At 37.1% G+C, this 12208-nt stretch overlaps 1 protein-coding gene across 1 annotated transcript in view; it reads left to right on the top strand.

Annotated features, from left to right (window-relative positions):
• Positions 1-12208, top strand: part of LOC124804698 — a 73047-nt gene that overhangs the window by 44413 nt on the left and 16426 nt on the right. The window contains exons 3-5 of the mRNA XM_047264953.1: positions 8354-8560; positions 8797-8984; positions 10639-10914. Coding sequence (XP_047120909.1) covers positions 8354-8560; positions 8797-8984; positions 10639-10887 — 644 coding nt within the window. The 3' untranslated portion in view covers positions 10888-10914. The remainder of the gene's footprint in view (positions 1-8353; positions 8561-8796; positions 8985-10638; positions 10915-12208) is intronic.

The following is a 12208-nucleotide window of genomic DNA, read 5'->3' as shown; positions in this document are numbered from 1 at the left end:
TATTTATCGTCCATGTTTCACTTCCATACATGGCTACACTCCATACAAATACTTTCAGAAACGACTTCCTGACACTTAAATCTATACTCGATGCTAACAAATTTCTCTTCTTCAGAAACACTTTCCTTGCCATTGCCAGTCTACATTTTATATCCTCTCTACTTCGACCATCATCAATTATTTTGCTCCCCAAATAGCAAAACTCCTTTACTACTTTAAGTTTCTCATTTCCTAATATAATTCTCTCAGCATCACCCGACTTAATTAGAATACATTCCATTATCCTCGTTTTGCTTTTGTTGATGTTCATCTTATATCCTCCTTTCAAGACACTATCCATTCCGTTCAACTGCTCTTCTAAGTCCTTTGCTGTCTCTGACAGAATTACAATGTCATTGGAGAACCTCAAAGTTTTTATTTCTTCTCCATGGATTTTAATACCTACTCCGAATTTTTCTTTTGATTCCTTCACTGCTTGCTCAATATAGAGACTGAATAACATCGGGGAGAGGCTACAACCCTGTCTCACTCCCTTCCCAACCACTGCTTCCCTTTCATGCCCCTCAACTCTTATAACTGCCATCTGGTTTCTGTACAAATTGTAAATAGCCTTGTGCTCTCTGTATTTTACCCCTGCCACCTTCAGAATTTGAAAGAGAGTATTCCAGTCAACATTGTCAAAAGCTTTCTCTAAGTCTACAAATGCTACAAATGTAGGTTTGCCTTTCCTTATTCTAGCTTCTAAGATAAGTCATAGGGTCAGTATTGCCTCACGTGTTCCGATATTTCTACGGAATCCAAACTGATCTTCCCCGAGGTCGGCTTCTACTAGTTTTTCCATTCGTCTGTAAAGAATTCCCGTTAGTATCTTGCAGCTATGACTTATTAAACTGATAGTTTGGTAATTTTCACATTTGTCAACACCTGCTTTCTTTGGGATTAGAATTATTATATTCTTCTTGATGTCTGAGGGTATTTCGCCTGTCTCATACATCTTGCTCACCAGATGGTAGAGTTTTGTCAGGACTGGCTCTCCCAAAGCTGTCAGTAGTTCTAATGGATGTTGTCTACTCCCGGGGCCTTGTTTCGACTTAGGTCTTTCAGAGCTCTGTCAAACTCTTCAAGCAGTATCATATCTCCCATTTCATCTTCATCTACATGCTCTTCCATTTCCAAAATATTGTCCTCAAGTACATCGCCCTTGTGTAGACCCTCTATATACTCCTTCCACCTTTCTGCTTTCCCTTCTTTGCTTAGAACTGGTTTTCCATCTGAGCTCTTGATATTCATACAAGTGGTTCTCTTTTCTCCAAAAGTCTCTCTAATTTTCCTGTAGGCAGTATTTATCTTACCCCTAGTGAGACAAGCCTCTACATCCTTACATTTGTTCTGTAGCCATCCCTGCTTAGCCATTTTGCACTTCCTGTCGATCTCATTTTTGAGACGTTTGTATTCCTTTTTGCCTGCTTCATTTACTGCATTTTTATATTTTCTCCTTTCATCAATTAAGTTCAGTATTTCTTCTGTTACCCAAGGATTTCTACTAGCCCTCGTCTTTTTACCTGCTTGATCCTCTGCTGCCTTCACTACTTCATCCCTCAAAGCTACCATTTCTTCTTCTACTGTATTTCTTTCCCCCATTCTTGTCAATTGTTCCCTTATGCTCTCCCAGAAACTCTCTACAACCTGTGGTTCTTTCAGTTTATCCAGGTCCCATCTCCTTAAATTCCCACCTTTTTGCAGTTTCTTCAGTTTTATTGTACAGTTCATAACCAATAGATTGTGGTCAGAGTCCACATCTGCCCCTGGAAATGTCTTACAATTTAAAACCTGGTTCCTAAATCTCTGTCTTACCATTATATAATCTATCCGAAACCTGTCAGTATCTCCAGGATTCTTCCATTTATATAATCTTCTTTTATGATTCTTGAACCAAGTGTTAGCTATGATTAAGTTGTGCTCTGTGCAAAATTCTACCAGGCGACTTCCTCTTTCGTTTCTTACCCCCAATCCATATTCACCTACTACGTTTCCTTGTCTCCCTTTTCCTACTGACGAATTCCAGTCACCCATGACTATTAAATTTTCATCTCCCTTCACTATCTGAATAATTTCTTTTATTTCATCATACATTTCTTCAATGTCTTCATCATCTGCAGAGCTAATTGGCATATAAACTTGTACTACTGTGGTAGGCGTGGGCTTCATATCTATCTTGGCCATAATAATGCGTTCACTATGCTGTTTGCAGTAGCTTACCCGCATTCCTATTTTCCTATTCATTATTAAACCTACTCCTGCATTACCCCTATTTGATTTTGTGTTTATAACCCTGTAGTTACCTGACCAGAAGTCTTGTTGATTCTGCCACCGAACTTCACTAATTCCCATTATATTTAACTTTAACTTATCCATTTCCCTTTTTAATTTTCTAACCTCCCTGCCGATTAAGGGCTCTGAGATTCCTCGCTCCGATCCGTAGAGCGCCAGTTTTCTTTCTCCTGATAACGACGTCCTCCTGAGTAGTCCTCACCCGTAGCTCCGAATGGGGGACTATTTTACCTCCGGAATATTTTACCCAAGAGGATGCCATCATGATTTAATCATACAGTACAGCTGCATGCCCTTGGGAACAATTACGGCTGTAGTGTCCCCTTGCTTTCAGCCGTTCACAGTACCAGCACAGCAAGGCCGTTTTGGTTAGTGTTACAAGGCCAGATCAGTCAATCATCCAGACTGTTGCCCCTGCAACTACTGAAAAGGCTGCTGCCCCTCTTCAGGAAACACATGTTTGTCTGGACTCTCAACAGATACCCCTCCGTTACGGCTGAGGCACGCAAGCCTCCCCACCAACAGCAAGGTCCATGGTTCATGGGGGAGGTTTGATGCTATGTAACATCAGAAACCGAAATTTATGGGGATCATTGTGTCAGTAAAATTACATCGCTGCCTTTAACGTTGAATGACATAGTGGCATGTGTGTATGATGAACAGTGGTGGCTTGCTGAGGTTGAAAGAATAAGTTTGGAAAACAATGTTGTTTTTGTGCATTTTTACCACCCTGCTGGCCCAAGACCATCATTCAAGAAATCTACAAGTGACAAAGTGTGGATACCAATGAGAAATGTTTTAAGGAAACTTCCAGTGCTTGAACTTACCACAGCAGCTGGAAGGTCTTATTCTACATCACAGAAGCTGTGTGAAGAAAATAAGTGTTATTAACATTCACCACCAGGTTTAGGAATAGTCGCATCTCGAAGGATGTTAATTGGAAATATTTATTAAGTATTTCAAAATAATATAAATGTTAATTTCAGTGATGTTTCCAATTTTTATATATAATTCAGTTCCTTACTTCAATAATAATTGATTATATCCTGCCAATATCACACATGAATAGGCAACAGCCATAAGATCAGTTGTAATGTGAATTATCTCCTAATTTTCAAAAACTCATATCTTTGTTCATAGTCAGATATCAATGTTAGAATTTTTACAGATCATTGCTATCGTATAGGTGTACAAACTGTGCACAAATCAAATTTTTATATTCAGTCCCACCTGAGATAACTAACCCCAAACTTACAACAAATGAAAATTTTCAAATTTCAAAAATTCATAAAAAATTAAGGAAACATTTGTAAATGTTCTTGCTCCATATGAGGCTAGTAGTGTATGATATCTAACTATAAGAAAAAATAGACTCTCATAAATCACTCCTTGTTTGTTATTTTTGGGCCTAAAAAGTGGATTTTTGAAAATTTGGATACCAAACTTCAGAGGTCATTTTGACTGGTTATTGTTGAATTTAGGGTATTTTGTGTAATAAACAGTGTTGTAGAGGACACTTTTCTAAAAACAATCATGTCAGTTGCAGTGTTGTAACTTAACCCAGTGTAGATATATTCATATTTTTCTAACATCTCTAAACTGAAAAATCGTCACGCGCCTACAAATAAAAATGCCCACCATTAAGTAATGGTGAAAGGTAATTAAAAAAAAACTCTATTGAACATCTCAATTATACAGTAATCACATATAAAAAAATATTTAAAAATGGTCAAGCGACCAACTTAATTTTTATTGGGCCACTTCATTTGGATTGACCCAGTAGCTTCCTCACTGATTTACTTGATTAAATTTATACAGCATAAGCATGAATAACATTAAGCAGTATAGTGATAGTTTATTGTTAATATAGTATACAGATTAAGTTTCTATGAGTTCTTTGACTCATGTTAATGTGTACATTGAGTCGGCCGGTGTGGCTGAGTGGTTCTAGGCGCTACAGTCTGGAACCACGCGACCGCTACGGTTGCAGGTTTGAATCCTACCTCGGGCTTGGATGTGTGTGATGTCCTTAGGTTAGTTAAGTTAGTTAGGTTTAAGTAGTTCTAAGTTCTAGGGGACTGATGACCTCAGAAGTTACGTCCTATAGTGCTCAGAGCCATTTGAAGACATTTGAATGTGTACATTGACTTGTTCAACACTGCTGAAGGTTCTCCTCGTTGATGAGATCTACAGTAGATGATGAATGAATTAATTAATGCATTGCCATTTAAGGCAATGTTGTATAATGCAAGGGATCTTCCCACATAAGAAGTGGCATATATACTTCAGTAGGCCTGTGTCACACTTTAAATTATTGTTTTATATATCATGATGAGAAACCAGAATCTTGAAAACACCCTATTGTAAGTGACAAAAGAAAAAAAGTGATATGTGTTTTGGGGCTGTGTGTTGTGTTCATCTTTCTATAGCTCAAATAAAATCACTTTGTCATTAACAGATTACAGAGGCGGGGTGGGGGGAGGCAGTGTTGCTGGTTTACAGCCTACCAGGCTGCCTTGCTTGTCAAGGCCCTGAATGTACAGAAAAGACGGGGAACACACGGCACTCAAGAAAGTGGCTAGCTGTTGGCCTCTACCACACAACTTGCCGAAACATCGGTACAAAGTTCTTTTAATCAAAGTTCACCTGAACTGTTAGGATATTTTAGTGTGTTCTCAGGGTGCCTGTCTCATCTGTGTTTTTGTGTAAGTGATAAGTCATCCACAGTATCTTGACTAACTGTTTTAGTTTCTTCCATGTTTGTACAGTGGAAGACTGATATACCATTTTCTTGTACACCACAGATTCAGATATAATTTGGTATGAAGTATGTCCCCCAAGATAAAATACCATTTATTAATGATTTTTGCACTCTAGTATATTTTATAAACTTGGAGAAAAAAAAAAAAAAAAATCTTATTACCGTCTGTATGAACCTACAGCCTCCAAGCTTTCTAAACAATAACGAGAATAGCTGGGTGTAACTGAACTCAACCTTCGGTTTGTCTTATCAGCATATCAGGACTGTTGCTTTAAAGAAGCTTTGAATACACATCTCATAGTTAACATTGTGATGTGGTCAGCAAAGTGACTATGCAGCAGTGCTTGGCAATAATTGAAATGGCAGGTTGTGGATCATAAGTTATGTATTCAGTGGCTAGATTTCTGTGTGCTTGTTGCATCGCAGGAATGGAAAGCGTTTTCTGTGAATGGTAAGCTAAAAATTATTGATCTTGTGGAGAGCTGTGAAACAAAAGTAAGTTTATCATGCAAGTGTGGTGTATCAAAAGTAACTACCAGAGGATGGGCAAAAGAAGAGAATAAACTTAGAAGTTTTGTGAACACAGTTGAAAGTGATGTGGGAATTGACAGAAAAAGTACTAAACTAGGAGAAGACAGTGAACTTGACAAATGTCTTTATTTAGGTGGTATTTAACAAAGAGAAGTGAAGGTGTGCCACTTTTGAGGCCAATGATTAAAGCCCAAGCTGAAGAACTTAACTTTGATTTACATGGAAACAAAGGTTTTATAGCTTCCAATGGATGGTTTCCCAGATGGAAATATTGCCATGGAATTCACCCAAATGACCATTGAAGGAGATGCATGGTCTTGTAACAGTGAATCTGTTTCACTGGTCTTGTGACAGTGAATCTGTTTCACAGTTTCCTGAAATTGTGGACATAGTAATAGTAGATGAAAATTTAATGATAATCAAGGTTATAATTGTGATGAAGCAGTGCTTTATTACCAGTTGCTTCCAACCAGACCTCTCGATATAGAAAAAATCCGGAAACAAAATGGGTCTGAAGATGAATAAAGACAGAATAACTCTCTTCTTTTCCACCACAAATAAACGGGGCTGACATAAGCTGAAACATCTTTGTATAGGTAAATGTAAAAGCCCAAAATGTTTCAGGCATGTAAACATGTCATCATACAGTTCACTTACAGGCATTCAAAGAATGCTTGGATGACCAGTTGTTTTCAAGAAGAGTTTGTTCCATCAATGAGTAAGCACCTGATCACTGTCCATCTATCCACCTTCTGATGTGCTGCAATTGGAAGATAAAAAGAGAAAAAAAACTTTGTTTTTACTAAAACAACATGATGGCATTAATTCAGCCACTGGATCAGGGCATCATGTGAGCATTTAAGGCTCATTATTGCAGTGAATTGTTCTCATTGATAGTAAATTCAGATGAGGAAGTGGAGATCTTCTTGAAACTTGTAATCTAAAGAGAGTTCTGTATTCAGTAGGCCTGGCATTGCAGTAAAGCATTGGTCCAACCACTATTGGGAATTACTGGAACAAGTTTCTCATTGAAGGACATGCAACATATGAATGCTATAGTGATGTAGATCTCAACTGCTGTGACATCCAGTCTGCATTTGATGTTATACAGTGCAATATTGATCTTGAAGACTAACCGTTGAGTAGTTGTCAACAGCGAAGAACCGAATGTGGAGATCATAGGTGTCAAGGACATTATTGATTCTGGTCTAAGTGAGAGTAGTGAAACACTTGAGGATGAGGATGACGAAACTGAAGAAGGAAGTATAGATGATGATCCCAGTACATGTCAGATTATGTGGACGGAGCGACAAATTGGACCAAACTAAATTGAGCCGTTGCACCTGATAAGCAAAAAACAATATGCACTACAGAAACCATGTGAAATGATGCACAAAGAAAGCTGACTGACTTATTTATTGCAGTAGAATAATTACTTGCTGTATCTTGCAGGCCGTGTTATAAATTACCATACTGTATTTGATAGTATACTTTACAGATAGTGTCAGAACTCATGTTACTGTTTGGACAAAGTTTGAGTGAAGTTTGTGTAATTGTTACACACTGGTAACTTTCTGAGATGTTTTACTTCTAATGTTCTTTAAATTTAAATACAGTACAGTACGGTATGTACAACTTTTGCATTATATGTTCTACCTAACTTTCCATATGTAGTTCGTCATTACGTGGCTCACTCTCAATATCCCGCAGGTATGCTAGAATGTGGGAGTAAAGTATGTCCCCCGACAACCATGTTATATCGAGTTTCTACTGTATTTGTATTTGATAAGTGCATTGAAAAAAAAACAACACTTATTTGTATGCAAGAGGGTGGGTGTATACGTGTATTTGAGAGTAAAATTTTTTATATCTATTTTAAAGTTTTAAATTCTCGTAAATACACTCATCTTTCAACATTTTTGTAAGAGTGCTGGTGGTGGGTGCTGAAAATCCACAACCATCTTTCAGAAGAAAAAGAAAATACTGTCTGTGATTTTGTGACTTTGGAGTTGTGTTTGCACTCAGAAGAACAGTACCAGATAAAAGGCATTAAAAGAATAAACAAACATAATTTTTGTGCTCTTAAAATAAGTTACTATTGTAACTTGAGACTACTCAGGACGAGAGGCACTCCCTATTATATTACTAACAGTGGTTCAGTGGTTTGCAGTCCCCAAATTTATACCACCTAACAGTTACCAGATAAAACAAGATTTTATATCCTTTGCTGTGTTTCAGCGATGTATCTTCATAAATTAATCTTTAATTATTAGAGGGCAGTGACAAATGGTCCATTCCAGCAATAAATGAAACAGCATTACTGGAATTCACTCTCACATGGGAGAAATTTCTGTGGTCAATCTATAGCCTGCAATCCTGATACTTTAGAGATCAATAGCTTTACTGATGGCAATGTATGAAGAAAATTATGGCAACCAAACCTGTAGCATGCAAAATAAAGAGTGACTATGATTGTTATTGCCTCTTTTGTAGGTAATACAACACATCACATGTCACAGCGTTACCTCATTATGTTCTACTATAGCTGAAGCAACTGAAGAGGATCATTGAAGTTTTTGTGCCAATTTAGTGATAGTCTCACCTCTTTCATATTTAAATATATGCTTCTACGTGAATTGTATTACTTATAGTTTAGTATATACAGTTATAATATAAATTCAGTATCCCATTCTCCATGATTCTAACTAAAAAGTTATTTGTTTTTTGCAGGACCTTACTATGTAATGTTGTCATCTGCGGACTTACTAATGGTGCAACTATTTGTTGGTGTAGCACTATATGTTACCAGACGTGCTGATGGAATATCTTCTCTTGCCTCATTCAAAGGCACACAAAAGAGAGATTTATGGAGTATAATTGTTGTGTATGAATTTTCTGCTCTGCTTACTGTTACCCACGATGCTGTTATGCGATTTGGTAAGTATCGGGTCACAGATGTAGTCATAAAGTCAATGTCACATGCTAGGTTATATTACAGTGGTCTGAAATCTGTAAGACATTAAAGGTAAGATTTATTAAGTTTACTGGAATTATTTGCTAAATAAATTGAAACACATGTTGAAATATGTTAAAAATATATTTTATTATTAATACAACAGAATTTATTAAGAATTCTATTACAAGTACTTTTCTTGTTCTTCTTTCTGTTTCAGTTGGTACCGAAGCTGAAGGCTGCAGTGCATTGTTTGCTCACAGACAGATATTCTATTCAATGGTTGCATCACTTTTAATGCTTGTAAAGTTCCTGGTTCCTACATGGACTTTATTGTGTGTGTTTCAACCTGTGGAAGGAGATACTCATAACTCGGAGGTTGCCCTTGCAAGCCGTTATAACACAGCGGTGAGAAAGCTCAGGCAAATTAAATGTGCTATTAGTGTGAACCGTACAGCAGGGTTAATTGCTTATTGAACCCAGCAAAGATAAATGTTACTTTCTGACAGGAAAGGAAGTTTGTGACTGTCTGTTTTAATTTTTAGGGCATGTGTGTGTCACTTTCTCTATGAAACTGAATAATCTCATTATATGTTAACACTATTTAAAAAATCACCACTGCTTGTTACTGCTTAACAGATATTGAATGTATGATATAGAAGGAAGAGCTGCTCAAGAGAATACATCATCTTTAATTACCAATGACAAGATACCTTAATTTGGCAATTACTAAATTATCAGTTCACATGAGTGGCTGTTGAGACTACACAAAAAATAATTTTATTTATTAATTTACTTACATTTATGTAGCTTTATATATATTCTCCCTTTGTAGCAGGAACTATACTACATTGTATGCAGTCACTGATATTATGATAGCACCATATAACATTGATAAACGAATTACATAGGTAACAGAAGGCTATTAAGTATTCATTATAATACTGCTTCCTAACTGTTATTAATTGATGTGAAACACAAATGTACCTTATTCTATTCATCTACGCTCGTTCCCTTCATATGTAGTAAATATGAATCTCAACTGCCATAGTATGAAAGCGTCAGGCAGAGCTAACAGTCAGTCTTTGGATTTTGATACTTCACAGAATCTCCCATTTAGAATTTTCTATATTTCCCTTATGAACTCATAAACTGTAATTTATTTTCTGATTTTGTCCATCATCTTGCATATTTCCTGCCAACAAACATTTAATCAAGTACTGATTTTCTCAAGCAACACACTTTTGACTTAACTACATTAAAATCACAAATCTAGTCTTAACATTTTAAATTGTGTTCTCACCGTAATATTCATGTACTCATGTGTTTTGAATCTAATTCTTGCATTATTCGCATATTTCATAAAATGAGTTCTGCCTTATGGCTTGACTTTCCTGAACTTCACTGGTGATCTTCTCATAGGAACATTTTCTATGTGCAATAATTATTATATATAAAACATTGTTATTAGATGCTAATAGTGGACAATATCAGGTAAAAACAGACCCAAGTGAGACAAGGGGCTCACTAGGGTGTCAAGCAGAGAGGGGCACCATAGGTGCCCCTAATGCAGAATTTGCACACAGTGTGTATCATAATTAGTGGTGAAAACAATGTGTTCCCAGGCTCACTAGATTTAGATTTTTTAAATGTCTTACCAAGAGCCCAAGGAAAGGCAACTATGTATGGGGGAGGGGAGGGATGGATGGGTGGGGTTGCCCAATGTGTTGCTTATGTGATAAAATGAATTTTTTGGGGGATGTGGGGTATCACCAACTGATGTGTCGCTTCTGAGGAAAAAATCCTCATCCCTGGGTAAAATGATATAGGTAGATTCTTATAGCACAGTTGTTCAGAATTTGTGTATGTGTGATGGAAAAGAATTGAGTGGTATTTCATCACATAATTTCACAACTGATCGTATGTCGTTCTTTAAATCCCATGTTATAATAAGCTGGAGAGTCCATCATCATCATCATCATCATCATCATACATTACAGTAATTAAGTATCTACTTGTTCCAATAAAAATAATTTTTAATGGTATGTGTGAAAAATTGCAGGACGGTACATCAGAGCCTGGATTTCATCAGTATCAGAGAATGACATCGCCACTGAGCCCACATCTGCTACCATTTGTATCAGACTTTACATCATTAGGGAATGGTGAACAACCACACACGGTAGTGGCTTCCCTTGGTCACAAGAAACTACCTCCAAAGGATCGTAAGGCATTGTCTACCATAAGTGAGGAGTCGTATCCTGCATCTGCCCTTGATAGTCCATGTAGTCAGCGTGATACTCTCAGCTGAATTTGAGTCTAGCCATTGTTGCAAAAGGTATGTGTCTATCAAAGTGTACTTTAAAGTTTCTTAGCATAATGATTCACATACTCACAAATTATATGAAAGAATTGGTCACATTACTCCTTTTTTTTTACATTAGTAAAAGTAACCCGGAAACTTGATTTTATCTAGTACTATACTTGCATTAGTAATTTGTAATAAATGTAAAAGAATATTTTTTACTCGTGTAGTAAATTATGTTGAAAATATTAATCACATCATATTAAGAAAAATGTCATATTTTGTGCAAATGAAGTGGCATATTAATCTATATCACATCTTAACAGCTGACTTTTGCATTAATCTGCTCAAATAATGAGGTTTTGTGGTTAACTGCAGAAGTGCTAGACTGCTAATTCAGAGATTTGAGGTCCAATCCTTAGTTGATCCAGGAATTTTTTGTCATTGCTTTTTTTCTCACCTCTCATGATGATCTGATGTATGAAACATAAGTTGTGTAATGGTTCAGAGTCCATATTAAGCTGTAGGTGTCCTTATAATTGATACTAAGTCAGCTTCAAATGTCTGTGGAAGGTCACACCATGTCCAATAGGACCATGCATTATGCACTCTGGTGTTCAACAAACTTTCATGTGGAATACAGATTTACGTTTTATTTAAGGATGCCTCCCCTAGTGACAGCCAGTATCTTTCTATATTATCAGCTGTTATTCTTGAATAAAAAGTTCTCCACTTACTTGCCATATCAGCTGTACAGGATGTGGATTGCGATTGTTGAGAGTCAGAAGGGAGGTGGCAAAATAAAAGGAGTTAATTAATGAAAACTTGGGATATATTGTCAGTAATGGAATACAGGAGGGACATGCCCTGGAGGCAGAGACAGAGCTAGAGGCTGACTGCCAGCTCTGGAGTAATAGGGAATGGGAGAGGTGGTGGTTAATGTTTGCGTAGCTGGTGGCAAGTTCTGGTGCACCCAGCCAAGGACAGACAGTGGGAGCCATTTTTCCTGCTGAAGTCTGTAGCATGAGAGAGTGTTTGCTCTGAATAAAAGTCGGGAAGTAGGACAGAGATGCAACTGTTATCTGCACCCCAAGACCTCCCAGCAACCACACACTTTATGCACCTCTCATGTTCCGTGAGGGTTAAAACGGTGGTGTGTGTACTGTGCATATGCCAGCTTATTCAGAAGAGTCACAGGAACAGTGGCATGATGTTGTGTGCAGTAACATGGTGAAGTACTTGAAAAGCTCTACAAAAAATGAAGTTTGAAATAAAATCATGTATAAATTCCTAAAAATCCCTAATTTGGTGGGCCACCCTGCACATC

This window comes from Schistocerca piceifrons, chromosome 7 (assembly GCF_021461385.2).
Source record: "Schistocerca piceifrons isolate TAMUIC-IGC-003096 chromosome 7, iqSchPice1.1, whole genome shotgun sequence".
NCBI lineage: Eukaryota > Metazoa > Arthropoda > Insecta > Orthoptera > Acrididae > Schistocerca > Schistocerca piceifrons.
Note: the sequence above shows the minus strand (reverse complement) of the source record. Positions and strands in the feature narration are given on the sequence as shown.